The following is a 14,389-nucleotide window of genomic DNA, read 5'->3' on the forward strand; positions in this document are numbered from 1 at the left end:
ACCGTCACTCGGCTAAGGCGGGCATATTCGATCTAGGATGACGTGGTTAACCGGCTGCCACGTCTGCCCATGAACTCCGGGAACTAGGGCTTATGTGTCTGGGTTTAGGGGCACGTTGTTTGGGGGTTTTTGGCAGCGATGGCGATGGAGAGATGTGCCACCGCGCCGCCGTCCGGGTACCTGGAGAGCTTCAGCACATTCGAGGCGCCGGTATGTAACATTCTTGCGAGATTTTGCTGGATCGTTTGTTCTTGAGCGGCGGCATTGCGAAATCTCGCCTCTATTGCGAAATTTTGCTAGATCGTTTCCTCTTGAGCAGCGGCATTTTGGTTTCTTCCAAGAGTAATGTGTTCTTGCCCTGGATTTTTTCCAGTTCCAGCCTGGTATGCGATACATACCACATGATCTTGGCTATGAAGCTCCCTATCGACCGGGCAAGGCCGTGTCCTTCCCCGACGCCAAAGGTCGCGTATCAAGCTTGGATGATGGATTGGTCGCGCGGACTCCAACTCTGGTATGCTTTCTCGCATTTCCTCTTTCTTGGGAATTTAATCTAAGAACGCAACAACGGCCAGACGATTCACGATCGCTAAATCGTTGCCAGGAGATTATGATTGAGATTCTTCGTCGAGTTTCTCTCTCCGAGTCGTCTGCAAGCTCGGCAACTTTGGGTATGAATCTTTCTTTCTCCATCGCTCTAACATCTGAAGTTTTCTTTCTCTCGCAGTGGAGGCCTGGCATTAAACGCGTTGATCCTGGAAGTGGTTCTCTGAGTGAGAGGCCTTTCAAACCAAGCTTGCGTATGGTGCCCGGTCCCGAGGACAACAAGCTCGCGCTGTGGAAGTCGAGCATACACAGTGTTGATCACGTAGACGAGAGCCTCGGGGATTCCAAGTGGAAGTCCTCGCGGCATCGGCCCTCGATATTCTCCGAGTGGTATCTCGACGAGACTGCCAACCCCGAGTGGCGATCCACCAGGAAGCCTGGAACGTATTTACACCAGCCCGAGTGGATTCCACCCTTCCGGGAGTACGAAGGCAAAGTTCCTCGCCGGGTATGCATTGAAGCTTTTTTCTTCTTCATTCGTTTTCTAAGACTTTGGTACCTCTGTGACAGTTCTACTCGATTGTTCCTGGTGAAGCAGCGAGAGCGGCAGCTGCAGCCGGTGCTGCCGCTGGAGCTGCTGGTGCTACGAGCAGAGGCGGCCCGGTTGGGAAAAGAAAAAGCAAAGTTTACAACCAGTTCGCGACGACTTTACACTACGACGAGAACAAGAGATTTGTGGGAGGGATCAAGATCGTCCCGAGGCCTAAGAGTGATACTCTGGGGCCTTTCGTGTCAGAGCAGACACCCAGGACAAAGAGGCAGTTTACCAGTCACATTTGTCACACAGATGGCGTTAGCACTCTCATGAATCACAACCAGGATAAGGACTACAACTCGTACATATTCCACTAGAGTACTCGCAATCGTACCGGCATAGCTGGGAGAATATCGACTTGGAATTGGCAGGACTTCAAACTTTCTTATTCATCAGAAGTTCTTAACTTGGAAGTTGTGACAGATTCAAGCAGAAGAAATCAGCGTGGCAAAGCTTGCAGCGGTTTATATTTCTCCGTCCCAGAGCTCTTTGACGCTCTTGTATGGACTGGTGGAGTCGTTCACCCATTCATTCCCAGGCATGCCCCGTTTCTACACAAAGCAGACACGAGAGTTATGATCTTCTGCCAACAACGATCCAAGAACTTAGTACCTGGGAGATCTTGGAGAACTTTTGGAGGTCCTCCTCTGCAATGGTGAAATCGAAGACCTCCAGGTTGGACTTGAGACGGTCGGCATTGGTGCTCTTGGGAAGAACAGAGTTTCCAGATTGGATCCCCCATCTCAGAGCAACCTGTGCCGGGGACTTTCCAAGCTTCTCGGCGATCTCCTTGACAACCGGGTCGCTGAGCACACTCGTTCCTGTCGATCCAAGAGGCGAGTAACCCTGCGGTAAACAATGTTCTTGAGCTTTTCTTCTTTGATATAACCATAGCTCTTCCTTACCGAGAGATGGACTCCTTTGGTCTTGCAAAACTGGCGAAGCTTGTTTTGCTGCCACAGTGGATTGCATTCCACCTGGTCCACTGCGGGTGGAATCCTCGCGGTGTTGAGCAGATCTTCGAGCTTCTTGCAGGAAAAGTTGCTCACGCCGATCGCTCGGACTTTGCCCGAATCGACGAGCTTCTCCATCGCTCGCCAGGTCCCCGGGATGTCTGGAGCGATGAAGCTCTCGGGGCTTGTGTTCATTCCTTGGACGCTGTTCTTGAATCGAATAGGCCAGTGGATCTAGACAAGAGAAGAATCGTCAGCAAAAAAGTTTACAATCATCCTAGAGTTCTAAAGTTGACAGGCACAAAAGTTCTTTTGATCTTACGAGATAGAGATCCAAGTAGTCGAGCTGGAGATCTTTGAGAGTTGCCTCCAGCGCTTTTGGCACGTCCTCCGGATCATGGTCGGTGTTCCTGGTTTAATTCCAACACAAGAGGTGAAAAAGGAGACACGAGATCTTCTTTGTTACCAGAGTTTAGAAGTAATCCACACATCCTCGCGCTTGACAATCCCGGATTTGAAAACTTCGCTCAAGGCCTCGCCGATCTAAGCAAGAACGCACGAATCTTTTAGAGCTTGAAAGAAAGAACTCAAAAGCTACCACTTACCTCTTTCTGGTTTCCATAGACGCTAGCACAATCAATATGACGATAACCAACCTGATCAAATAACCACATTCAGTCCCGGATCCAGCGAAACAAAGAAAAGATTGGATCTTACTTCCAGGGCAGTCTTCACAGCCTTTCCAACCAAACCGGGCTCCGCTTGCCAAGTTCCAAGACCCACCGCCGGGATCGAAGCTCCATTGCTGAGCTTGAAATGGAATGGACCCTCCAATCCAGCCGACGAACCCATGGCACCAAGAAAAAAAATTTCCACCAAGCAGTGGCAAAAAGAAGAACAAGAGAACTCGAGAAAACTCGAAGAACTCCTCTAGCAACCAAAAGTTTATATAGCTCAAGAAAGAAAAAGAGAGAATTCCACCTTTCTAATTGTCTGCTCGACACGTGGGCCAATAGCGAAACGCCATTCGTTTTTCATAAAGAGGAATCGAGCCGGAGACGTGTTCGTCTTCTAAGCAGTTTCACGAGAAAGGACTCGAGCCGTGGACCTGGTCGTGAACAAATTAAATGTCGCCCACTCGTTTCTCAGTGGTCCAAATGGATGGTCCCCGTTTTCTAGAATATGCGCGGAATAACCATTTTACCGCGCTTTTGTTTATCCTTGGGAAAAGAATGTCCGTTTCAAAAATGCCGGGAGTGATTGACGGCCCAAATCTATCTCGCGGGGCGCACGTTAATCTCCGCCCTTAGCTTGGAACTGTCGAGATTGCGCTCGCGCGTCTACACCGTTGATCTGGTAGGGTTTTTAAGGCATCTTATTTTATTTGTCTTGCGTGGAATGTGGCTATGGTGGAGCTTCCCGCGGCGCGCTTGAGCTCCTCCTCGGCGTCCTCGATCGATGTTGGTGAGGGTAGGGCTCGCGGTCACTTGCTCGGTCGCGGCATTGGCGCTAAATCACATCAAGAGCAAGCGCGAGAGAGATGCCGCCGGTAGGTTTTCTTGGATGCATTGCCAGCGGATTGCCGATGCTCTGTGTGGAATTTTTGTCCAGAATTTCAAGCGAGGATCGCCAAGAAGAAGCAGCGCAATGACAAGGAGATCGTTGCCTATGGAGACAATCCAGCGCCGAGTGAAGAGGTATGCGATGTTGCGTAACAACGCTCCCAATTTTCTTTTTCTTTGTCATTGAATAGGAGGAAGAAGAAGTGAAGCAAGTTAACGTGGTAGTTCGCAAAAACGAGAGAAACGAGCTGCTTCTTCCAGAGATCGAAGACCTTATATCGAATGGATTGGACATTTTTCCAGAGCCAGATGATGGGAAAGGTGGAATTAAACTCGTGGATGAGATCGGGGATTTGAAAGCCAGGCTCCAGCAGCTCCAGGAAAAAGAGAGGAAGCTCAACGCAGAGCTTTTGGATTACTATGGTCTCAAGGAACGGGAAAAAGGCGTCAAGGAGCTGGAAGCTCAGCTTCTGGTAAAGGATGAACAGATTACTAGCCTCACGGCATCAATCCGGAAGTTGGAGGATGAAAAAAAGAAGATGGCCGACGACATCAAAGCCGCTAGTAAATCCAGAGGCGAGCTCAGTGAAGCAAGGATGAAGATCAAGGATTTGCAGAAGCAACTTTCCAGTGGAACGGGAACAAATGCGGCACAGAACGCGGCGCAGATCACCATGTTAAAACAGCAGCTCGAAACACTTAAAGCTAAGGAGCAGAGCTCGATGAAAAGGAATTTTGAGATCGAGAAGAAAATGCAAACGTTGAAGGAGCTTGAGATTGAGGTGGTCGAACTTCGCCGGACTTGTAGAGAGCTTCAACACCAGAAACGAGACCTGACAGTGAAGCTTTCAGCAGCCGAAGCTCAAGTGTCTTCATTATCGAGCGTAACAGAGGTAAACAGCCTTCCTTCTTTCGGTTTTTCTTTAGAACTTGCTTCTTTCCTACACTCTTTTGGTTTTTACAGACTGAGCTGGTGGCCCGGGCAAACAACGAATCTCAAATTCTAAGACACGCAAACGATGACTTGATGCGGCAAGTTGAAGGCCTTCAAAATAATCGGTTTAGCGAAGTTGAAGAGCTTGTTTATTTACGGTGGGTCAATGCGTGCTTACGCTACGAGCTACGTAATTTCAAGGCAGCCGATGGGAAATTTACAGCTTTGGATCTCAACAAGAGTCTGAGCCCGAGATCTCAAGAGAAGGCGAAGCAACTTATGCTGGAGTATGCTGGTCCCGACTTACTGGCAATGAGATCCAAGGAAACTCTACCGGACAGTGGCTATGACAGTCCTTTCTCGCGTACGTCCTCCGACAGCATTGACATGGACGACTCGCAATACGGTAGTGAGGAATCCAGCTCCAAGAAACCTGGCTTGATCAAACGACTCAAGAAGTGGGGTCGTAGCAAGGATGATTCTCAAGTTGGCGATAAACCGAAAGGCGAGAAGAACAAGAGCCCGGGGCATAGGATTGCCACACCGGCTAGTCCTATGGGACCTCTAGAAACGATATTGCTAAGGAACAGCAAGGACTCTGGGATCACAACTTACGGTTCTGTGGACACGGATGGTGCTTCTCCAAACGAATCGCCTGCGAAGGGAAAGCAAGAGCCAGCAAAGTTGACGCCACTAAAGACCAAGTCGGACGGCCTAAACAGTATCGCTGCTTCATTCCAGCTTATGTCACGGTCCGTTGTAGGCAGTGACGTTGCCGACAAGTACCCCGCTTTCAAGGACAGGCACAAGCTGGCTGTGGAGCGGGAGAAGGCTATTAAAGAGAAAGTGGAAGAGATAGCAGCAAGCAAGAAGCCAGAGGCTGTCGCGAAAATGACGCCTGCGGAAGTTGAGAAACGAGAACTTCGGGTTGCTAAGCCACCTCCAAAGCCTTCCTTGGCTGGGCCACCAACGCAGACTGTTCTCCCTCCCAGGCTCGCAGGAACTGCACCACCGCCACCTCCGCCTCCTCCAGGTATTCCAGGTGCTCCACCCTTGCCACCGGGTGCTCCAGGAGCGCCACCTCCGCCGCCTCCCTTGCCTGGCATGGGTAAGCCACAGGGCCAAAGTGGAAGCAAGGTTCAACGAGCTCCCGAGGTGGTGGAGTTTTATCAGTCCTTGATGAAGCGAGACGCAAGGAAAGATGCGGCAGTTTCTAGCTCCGGAAACGCATCATCAGAAGCTCGAAGCAACCTGATCGGTGAAATCGAGAACCGGTCATCACATCTTCTAGCGGTATGTAGCTTTGTCTTGCGTTATTTTTTATCTGACTTTTGTGTGGATTCGCAGATAAAAGCTGATGTTGAGACGCAAGGCGACTTTGTCAACTCACTGGCTGCTGAGGTTCGTGCTGCAGTCTACTCGAACATTGACGATATCCTTGCATTTGTCAACTGGCTTGACGAGGAGCTCGCATTCCTGGTATGGATAGTACTGTAACCGGGTTGTAACAGGCTATAACAAGAGCTTTTCTTGCAGGTGGACGAGAGAGCGGTCTTGAAGCACTTCGATTGGCCGGAGGCAAAGGCTGACGCTTTGCGGGAAGCTGCGTTTGAATATCAAGATCTCCAAAAACTAGAAGCGGACATCTCTTCCTACAAAGATGACCCCCGCGTACCCCGAGACGCCGCTTTGAAACGAATGTTTTCACTCCTAGAAAAGTAAGCGCTCCTTCCTTCTAGTCCCTGACTTTTTTAACTTCTTGTCCTTGCCACCACCACAGGGTAGAGCAAAGCGTATTCGCACTCTTGCGAACAAGGGACATGGCTATAGCACGCTACAAGGAGTTCAACATACCAACGTACTGGATGCTCGACTCGGGACTTATTGGAAAGGTAAATGTTGACAGCACGCACATCTTTGTCTAAAACCAAGAGTTTTGCTTTTGTCTTTCCAGATCAAGCTCGCATCTGTCAAGCTAGCGCAGCAATACATGAACAGAGTTATAAAGGAGCTGGACTCTGTCCAAGATAAGGAGCCGCTACGAGAGTTCTTGCTCCTCCAAGGAGTCCGGTTTGCCTTTAGAGTTCACCAGGTAGAATCGCTAGCCAAGCTTTTGCAAACTTTCGATCCATTCGGCACTAATCCTGAGCTTGTTCTCTTCAGTTTGCTGGTGGCTTTGATCCAGAGAGTATGCGAACATTCGAAGAGCTGCGAAATCGTGCTCAAAGTGAGCAGCTCAAAAGGTCATGAAAGTATCCTAACCTTCAGTTTTGCTTGTATCTATAGTGTCATCTAACAGTGGGCCTGGACAAATGTATAATTAAAACTAATAATATGGAAACAATCTTTCTGTGGTTTTGATAGACAAGGAAATCTAGAAAACAAACATACGTAAACCAATTCTATATATAAAAACCAATACATATAAACCAATTATATTGATTGAATTCCATTGCCTTCCAGTTGCTTGGAGCATGATCTCCAAAGGTGTCCAACAGCAGGGCGTACCAAGGCATCCAGTGAAGTTATAAAGCTCAAGTGGAACCCAAAATGCTCATCTTGCCATTAGAGATAGTATTCTGTCAAGATCATCGCCTGGTGAGTGTTACAAAAATGTGATGGGCTCCTTTTCTGGAGGCTTTGCAATCCTGTCACAAGTAATATCAATAGCAAACTCATAATCACTAAGTGTCTATGTTGTTAGCATGAGCAATGCTTGTGCCAAGACCTTGCATTTGAAGCTGTATTATATCATTTTTACGCATCCCTCGAGAAGGTAGAAGACGTCAACCACGTCGTCAACCAGTGCCCAGCGTACACTAGCTTTGGTAGAGCGTGATCAGAATGGCAATAATAGACTTTAATAAATAATGCGTTTCTATAAATCGGCAAAACTGTAAAGTAAGGGTTTTAGAAAACATGTCGGCCCTTAAGCTCCTGACTGGCATCGGTTTGGAGGAGACAACAGCGAGGAGCGCTCTTGAGAACCCCACACTTCTGTCCGCTCTCATTGCCATCATCCAAGAGGTGAGCCCATCTTCTCAAATTGCTCTTCTTGTGTCTTCTCCAACCTCTCTTTCTGCAGGCCGGAGTGGACAGCGGCTGCGACAAGCACATTGGCAAGCTTCTGTATACGGTATGGTTTTTGCCTTTCTTTGCTCGGCGGAGTAAGATCTTCGACCTTTCTCTCTGCCCAGGTTGCCGCAAGATACATCAATGGCGATCGCCCGCAGCACCTGTCCACTGTCTTGAGCTACATCGCGTCTGGAAAGGTGGGAACCTTTGTGCTCCGCTTTCTGATGAAAACAAAAGCTCATGTTTGTCCGTTTGGTAGATGCGGAGCCACCAGCTAGAAGCAGCTCTAGAGTACATCACTGCTGCGAGGCGCAAGTCTATTAATCTCACCAAGTTTGAGAAGGCATGCGGAATAGGTAAGTCGAGTGTTTGTTTATCTTTTTCTTTTCTGTTCCTGCTCATGCACGGTGTTCCAGTGCCTGTCGAGGATGTGAAGGCTGCAGTTGATACCGTGATCAACAGAAACAAGGAAAAGCTTCTGGCGGAGCGCTATGCTGCCTTTAAAAGTGAGCTTTGTGTTTAACTTTATTTCTGATCGCTTAACTTTCTTTCGGATCAACTTCCAGTGTCATCTTTGGTGGCGCAGGTGAGGGAGCTCCAGCCGCACGCTGATCACAGAGACGTGAAAGCGGCACTGGATGGGCAGCTCTACGAGCTGCTGGGTGAGAAAACCGGGGACGCACACAAATCTAGAAAGGCCAACAAAGCTCGTGTTCCCGAGCAGCTTCCAGAGGAGGACCTGGATCCGTTCTCCTCATTTCCGAGCCCCCTGGACAACACGGGGCCTCACGTCGACGTCGAGCTGAGCGATGGAACGGTCTTCCGCCCGTCCAACTCGAGGGAAAAGCTGGAGAAACATCTCAGCGCCACCGGAGGGGCGGTGGTCACGCGTTTTCCACCCGAGCCCAATGGATATAGCCATTTAGGACATGGCAAGGCCATGGGTATGAACTTTGGCTTTGCGTGCGGGGCCAACGGGAAATGCTACCTGCGGTGAGTGTGGTTGAAAAGCTTTATCCATGCATGTAGAGCTAACGCCTTTTGCTGTTTGGCTGTGGCAGGCTGGACGATACGAATCCAGAAGGCGAGAGTGACGAGTTCACTGCCAACATCCAGGATATGGTTCAGTGGCTCGGGTGGAAGCCATTCAAGGTACAGCCTCTTTCTTGCCAGCCTTTCTTCTTTCTGTACTGATACCTCACTGTGGATTTGCTTCAAAAGGTGACTTACTGTAGCGATTACTTCGAAGAGCTCTACGAGAAGGCTGTCGAACTTATCAAGCGAGGTTATGCTTATGTGGACCATCAGGTGTGTGATCTTCGTCACCTTGTCGAAAATCTCAACTCCCCGGTGGTTTCTTTCCAGACGCCGGCAGAAGTAAAAGAGTACCGGGAGAAGCTATTAGAGAGCCCCTGGAGGAACCGTCCCATAGACGAGTCCCTGGAGCTGTTTGAGAAGATGCGGGCTGGTGCCGTCCCAGAAGGCCAGGCCACCTTGCGCATGAAACAAGACATGAAAAGCAACAATGGCAACATGCTCGATCTCGTCGCTTACAGGATCAAGGTAAATCTCTCTCTCTTTCTCTTTCTCCAAGTTTCCTCCCTGACGCTGGAATGCCTCTCTCTAGTTTGCCTCGCATCCTCGAACGAAAGACAAGTGGTGTATATACCCCACTTACGACTACTCTCACTGCATCGTCGATTCTCTGGAGAACATTACGCACTCGGTATGGACACTGATTCGTTTTTCCCGTCCTCCGCCTCACTTTTTTCCCTTGTCACAGCTTTGTACGCTGGAGTTTGAGACCAGGCGCGTCTCTTACTATTGGTTGTTGGACAAGCTTGACATGTATCTCCCGTATGTCTGGGAGTATGGCCGCTTAAACGTGTCCAACAATCTGCTATCCAAGCGCAAGGTGAGCTTCCCGTTCGAGCATTCACAGCGCTGTGACACTGTTTGTTTTGGCAGCTCAAGTATCTGGTAGACAAGCAAATGGTTGATGGTTGGGATGATCCTCGCCTCTTGACTCTGGCCGGGCTGCGTCGAAGGGGCGTTCCGCCGAACGCAATCAACAACTTCTGTCGTGCTCTAGGCAGAACACGCAGGTTTTTTCTTTTCTTTTTTCTTTTGTGGAAGTTTAAACAGTCTCTGATCTGGGCTTTACAGTGACAATCTCATAAGCACGGACCTGGTAGACCATTTCGTGCGGGAGGAGCTAAACAAGACAGCACCGAGGACGATGGTGGTCTTCCAGCCGCTGAAGGTTCGTCGCTTCACTATTTCTGTATTTTTCATTCACTCCCCATGCATGAAGGTGACGATCATCAACTTTGAAGGTCACGAACAAGACCAGGTTGTGGAGGCGAAGCGCTTCCCGGACGCAAACTCTCCCACGTACAAGGTTTGTGGAATAGAGATTTGCACAGAAGAAAGAAGAAATCATCTTTTCCGCTGGCAGATACCCTTCACCAAGACCATATACATCGAGAGAACGGACTTTCGAGAGCACGACTCAAAGGACTACTATGGTCTGTCCAAAGGAAAGTCGGTGCTGTTGCGGTATGCGTTCCCAATAACTTGCGTGGATTACATCTGCGTGGATGGTGAGGTTGTGGAGCTTTTGGCAACTTACGATCCCCTCAAGGCCATCAAACCCAAGGTAGTCTTCGAGCTCATCTTCGAGCTCATTGATCATATTTGCTTTCCTCCCGGTACTGAAGTTGTTCGATTCTTTTGCTCCAGGGGGTCATCCACTGGGTTCCCGAAGCTGCGCCGGGAACAAAGGAGCTGACGGTCGAAGTGAGGCTTTTCGGCAAGCTGTTCAAATCAGAGGTAAAGTAGTGAGAAAAACCTTTTCTTTTTCATACCTTCGTGTGTGTGTGTAACTGCAGGATCCCAGGCTCCACAGCAACTGGCTCGAGGATTTTAATCCCCAATCCAAGGAGGTGATCAATGATGCGGTTGCTCTCCACTGCTTGAAGGATGTGAAGTGCGGGGATTGCTTCCAGTTCGAGCGCAAAGGTATCACACTAATTTTTCTTCCTTGTTTGGGGACCAATGGCAAGCTCTGTTCTAGGCTACTTCGTTGTGGACCGTGATTCCAGCTCGCGCAAGACTGTTTTCAACCGGATCGTCGCTTTGAAGAGCTCGTTTAGAGGATGATGGTCCACGCTCCGATGGGCCTCTTTCCAAACTGCTACCAATGCGAATCCTCGTAGTGCTTTAGGATGGTAAGCCCAGTTAAGTAAAAGAGCTGGAACTTAACTTGTTTTTGCAGGATCGATGCATTTTGCTCGTTGGAACTCGATCTTACAAGAGACAAATGTTTAATTAAAATAGAAACAATCTTTCTGTGGTTTTAAATCTCTAAAAAATGTGATTGTTCCACTTCTCCCACTTGTACCACAAACACGTCTCGCTCAGAACATGCTTTGGTATCTGTACAGCTGCTTCCGTCCCCATACACAAACCAATTATACTGATTGAAATCCATTGTCGTCTAATCTGTTGGATATTGAGATGTCGTGCCCACTTGCACATAATATCAAGATCGAGTGTCAGGGAAATTTGCAATATGTCACAAGTAGTATCAATAGCAAGCTCATGGAGTAAACATTTAATACCTTAATAAACTATTTCTTCGTTTCATTTTTGAATATTGTCTATACCATTACTTTTGTTCAGATGAGAAGACCAGCATACTTGGAGATGATCATCGAGACATCATATTTTGTATTAGCCAGCTCACCTCCCGCAGGGCATATTCCAGGGCTGCTTGGCTAGTTCAAAAAGTTGATGAAGCGACGCGCAAGCTGCGCATCATCAGAAGCTCGAAACAACCTCAGTGAAATCAAGAACCGGTCATCACATCTTCTAGGTAGCTTTGTCTGCTTTCTGTTTGAATTGTTTTGTACGATCTAAGAACTGTGTAGATTCGTAGATAAAAGCTGATGTCGAGACACAAGGCGACTTTGTCAACTCACTGGCTTCCGAGGTTCACTGACGATATCCTTGCATTTGTCAACTGGCTTGACGAGGAGCTCGCATTCCTTACGGATTGTACCGTAACATTGCTGTAACAAGAGCTTTCCTACAGGTGGACGAGAGAGCAGGCTCGAAGCACATAGGCAAAAGCTGACTCTTTGCGGGACCCTGCGTTTGAATATCAAGATCTTCAAAAACTAGAAGCGGAACTCTTCCTACAAAGATGACCCTCAGCCGCTTTGAAACGAATGTTTTTACTCCTAGAAAAGTAAGTGCCTCTTTCTTGTTCTAGTTCGGCAACCGTTAACTTGTCCTCAGCACCAACACAAGGTAGAGCAACGTGTATTCGCACTCTTGCGAACAAGGGATATGGCTGTACAAGGAGGTCAACATGCCAACGTATTGGATGCTAGCCAAAACATTTAGAATTTTGCTGTTCTGCAAGTGTGGGAGTGACGACGCTCAGCTCCTCTTTGACACACTAGGCAAAGCAAACTTTATTCGATGATATCTGGATATACTTCCCAACGGGACGCAGGTTTAACTGGTGGATCTTTTTATTGGACACGGGAAACTGTGCGTATCCCAACCGGGATTCGGAAACAACGAGTCACACAGCTTATGGAGGCACACACAGTTTAATACACAACTTAGTTTTCAGGATGTATCAACTACCATGACAGTTTAATACACAACTGATGTATCAACAACTAACAAAGGCAACTACATCAGATTGCAACCAGCTGTGCATCGTCAAGCAAAAGCTCTTGACAAAACTCTTCGTACCTCACGTCATGTCTGTAGGTGGGCACAAAGAACAGCTTCTGAAGCCTCCGAAGTTGCTCTTGCAGCAGTTTGTCATCCACATGTGACACAACCCTTTGCTCAAACGTTTGCACATTGGAGAAGAGTGCCCTCTTGTACATGGACACAATATTGGCTCCCGAAAACCTCCATGGGACTCTCCGCCCCATAGCCAAGTAAACCAAGACGTACATTAGGCTCTCCATCTCACTTGAGAGGCAGTGCTCGTTTCCATCCAAAACTTGCACAGCGGCAAAGAGCCTGGTAACCCCGGTTCGTTCATCATCAGGGGTGAAACAGCTCACAGCGGAGCCAAAGTCGATTAAGTAATACCTCGTGTCATTGTAGACGACATTACTTGCCGAAACATCACCATGATATATACCCCTGTCACTGAGGAGCTTGAGAGTCTCCGCAACCTGTTGAAGCATTTTGACATACTCTCTACAAGGCCTGTGAAGAACAGGTTCATCAACTGTCCTGCACAGAGGAGTCACTATGTACGTGTGCCTACCAAACCACTTCCCGTGTGCCAGCAGGGGTAAGATGCCGGATACCCCTTGAACTGCAGACAAAACCTGTACTTCCACTTCCATAACTCGGCAGAGTTTCACCACCACAGCTCCGTCACCATCGAGCGTGCCGACAAGTATGTGAGAATCCCCTTTGGATGAAACAGCAGTCAAGTGCTGGATGCATCTCCCGTCATCCAGCCGCAGTTCCCGAGTTCCCAGAAGAGTTACATACCCGTGTACTGACTGGTCTGCATATATCATCTGCAACAGAAGCCTGAATCCGCTGTCATCTGTGGCCTCCAAGTGAAATGCATACTCTTGTGACCACCAGAAAGTCTCCTCCCCTCCGGAGACGTCCAAGCCTACAAACTGAATGGCCCGCCGGTCCGCAATGAAGCCGAATACAACTTTCCTCCCTTTCTGGGTGGATATGATCTTCCTGAGCCGTGCTACAATTTTTCCAACACATCTTTTTGTCCCCGAATCTGCACCATCCAACTCCCAGCTCAACTCTCCCACCATCACGGCACATAGCCAGCTTACAACATACTGGCAGCTGGAGAAGATGCAATCTGGCTTATCTTGTGAAAACAACACCCCGCCCTGGCTCGTGTCGAAAAACCACGATCCCGGAGCTTGCAGCTGAGCGAAGCCCTGGCTAACCCCTCTCTGCAGCTTCTTCTCACCGTCGAAGCTCAACTCCTGCGCACTGAGCTTCCGCTTTTTTAAGTGGTTCCCCTCCTCAAAACTGGCTCGCAAACTCTCCTTGAAGGCGTCCAGTTTCCCAGAAACGTCCACCCCGGCAAACGTCTGGACTATCAATCCCTCTCGACTATGGTCATAATCTGGCCGAGACATGATGCTTGCACCTAAAAGTTCATCCTTCAGGCCCAGCGTCAAGTCTGTATGCGTAGCTACGCGGAAAATATCCGCCAGCTTCTCATCAACCATATGGCCAATAACACCTGGGCCCCAAATAAATCCAAGAAATGACAAAGAAAATACGTACCCAAAAAATGGCTTTGAGAAGCAGCTCCAGGGCTAAGCGGCTGAAGAAGCCCGTCGCGCTGCATTAGCTTGATGAAGAGCGGCGGCACTCCCAATTTCTGGAGCTCATCGTAATTGAACATGTTGAGATCACTAACCCGCTCAATCCCCGCTTCTTTGAAGGTTGCCAGACATTTCGCAGTCGCTCTCCTGCCCGCAAACCTCTTCTCAACGTACAACTCCACGACGTCGTCTGCCATAACAAAGGGAATGATTTAGGGCACATTAACTCACTAATTTACCAAGATAAAAGATATTTAGAAACACTAATGTAACAATTATTAATATATAATTTAGATATTTTAATTCAAAATCAATAAAGAAGACAAATAAAAGAGCACCTTCTTAGTTTTGATTAATTTCTCTTTTTTCTT

The 14,389-nt window shown here is 48.5% G+C and overlaps 4 protein-coding genes across 4 annotated transcripts; 3 read left to right on the forward strand and 1 right to left on the reverse strand.

The window, feature by feature from the left end:
• Positions 1–138: 138 nt before the first annotated feature.
• On the forward strand, positions 139–1,476 carry LOC9662186. Its single transcript, XM_024663836.1, has 5 exons — positions 139–210; positions 374–514; positions 576–671; positions 728–1,054; positions 1,117–1,476. The coding sequence occupies exons 4-5, from the start codon at positions 803–805 to the stop codon at positions 1,456–1,458; spliced, it is 594 nt and encodes a 197-aa protein (XP_024519604.1). The 5' UTR covers positions 139–210; positions 374–514; positions 576–671; positions 728–802; the 3' UTR covers positions 1,459–1,476.
• Positions 1,298–3,038, reverse strand: LOC9660964 (NADPH-dependent aldo-keto reductase, chloroplastic). The gene is made up of 7 exons (XM_002962875.2): positions 2,812–3,038; positions 2,700–2,750; positions 2,561–2,637; positions 2,417–2,504; positions 2,047–2,328; positions 1,754–1,987; positions 1,298–1,692 (listed from the first exon to the last, which is right to left on the reverse strand). The coding sequence occupies exons 1-7, from the start codon at positions 2,944–2,946 to the stop codon at positions 1,606–1,608; spliced, it is 954 nt and encodes a 317-aa protein (XP_002962921.1). The 5' UTR covers positions 2,947–3,038; the 3' UTR covers positions 1,298–1,605.
• A 440-nt stretch (positions 3,039–3,478) lies between these two features.
• LOC9662187 (protein CHUP1, chloroplastic) lies at positions 3,479–6,953 on the forward strand. The gene is made up of 9 exons (XM_024663179.1): positions 3,479–3,643; positions 3,706–3,791; positions 3,848–4,549; positions 4,621–5,883; positions 5,938–6,069; positions 6,127–6,308; positions 6,371–6,482; positions 6,545–6,682; positions 6,754–6,953. Exons 1-9 carry the CDS (start codon positions 3,553–3,555, stop codon positions 6,838–6,840), a joined length of 2,793 nt encoding a protein of 930 aa, XP_024518947.1. The 5' UTR covers positions 3,479–3,552; the 3' UTR covers positions 6,841–6,953.
• A 556-nt stretch (positions 6,954–7,509) lies between these two features.
• On the forward strand, positions 7,510–11,061 carry LOC9660965 (glutamine--tRNA ligase). The gene is made up of 19 exons (XM_024660449.1): positions 7,510–7,617; positions 7,676–7,726; positions 7,788–7,862; positions 7,925–8,021; positions 8,082–8,171; positions 8,232–8,658; positions 8,727–8,817; positions 8,887–8,973; positions 9,031–9,228; positions 9,293–9,391; positions 9,449–9,580; positions 9,634–9,770; positions 9,832–9,928; positions 9,980–10,066; positions 10,124–10,324; positions 10,408–10,497; positions 10,557–10,686; positions 10,742–10,895; positions 10,943–11,061. The coding sequence occupies exons 1-18, from the start codon at positions 7,510–7,512 to the stop codon at positions 10,825–10,827; spliced, it is 2,283 nt and encodes a 760-aa protein (XP_024516217.1). The 3' UTR covers positions 10,828–10,895; positions 10,943–11,061.
• The last annotated feature ends 3,328 nt before the right edge of the window (positions 11,062–14,389 follow it).

The sequence above is a fragment of the Selaginella moellendorffii genome, unplaced genomic scaffold, assembly GCF_000143415.4.
Source record: "Selaginella moellendorffii unplaced genomic scaffold, v1.0 SELMOscaffold_2, whole genome shotgun sequence".
Taxonomy (NCBI): Eukaryota; Viridiplantae; Streptophyta; class Lycopodiopsida; order Selaginellales; family Selaginellaceae; genus Selaginella; species Selaginella moellendorffii.

Coding starts and splice junctions, on each gene's coding strand:
- LOC9662187 (XM_024663179.1), top strand. CDS start 3,553: ATGTTGGTGAGGGTAGGGCTCGCGGTCACTTGCTCGGTCGCGGCATTG. Junction 3,792..3,847: donor ATCCAGCGCCGAGTGAAGAG/GTATGCGATGTT, acceptor GTCATTGAATAG/GAGGAAGAAGAAGTGAAGCA. Junction 4,550..4,620: donor CATTATCGAGCGTAACAGAG/GTAAACAGCCTT, acceptor TGGTTTTTACAG/ACTGAGCTGGTGGCCCGGGC.
- LOC9662186 (XM_024663836.1), top strand. CDS start 803: ATGGTGCCCGGTCCCGAGGACAACAAGCTCGCGCTGTGGAAGTCGAGC. Junction 1,055..1,116: donor AAGGCAAAGTTCCTCGCCGG/GTATGCATTGAA, acceptor CCTCTGTGACAG/TTCTACTCGATTGTTCCTGG.
- LOC9660965 (XM_024660449.1), top strand. CDS start 7,510: ATGTCGGCCCTTAAGCTCCTGACTGGCATCGGTTTGGAGGAGACAACA. Junction 8,022..8,081: donor TGAGAAGGCATGCGGAATAG/GTAAGTCGAGTG, acceptor ACGGTGTTCCAG/TGCCTGTCGAGGATGTGAAG. Junction 8,659..8,726: donor AACGGGAAATGCTACCTGCG/GTGAGTGTGGTT, acceptor TGGCTGTGGCAG/GCTGGACGATACGAATCCAG.
- LOC9660964 (XM_002962875.2), bottom strand. CDS start 2,946: ATGGGTTCGTCGGCTGGATTGGAGGGTCCATTCCATTTCAAGCTCAGC. Junction 2,751..2,811: donor CTGTGAAGACTGCCCTGGAA/GTAAGATCCAAT, acceptor TTATTTGATCAG/GTTGGTTATCGTCATATTGA. Junction 2,638..2,699: donor TCTATGGAAACCAGAAAGAG/GTAAGTGGTAGC, acceptor GTTCTTGCTTAG/ATCGGCGAGGCCTTGAGCGA.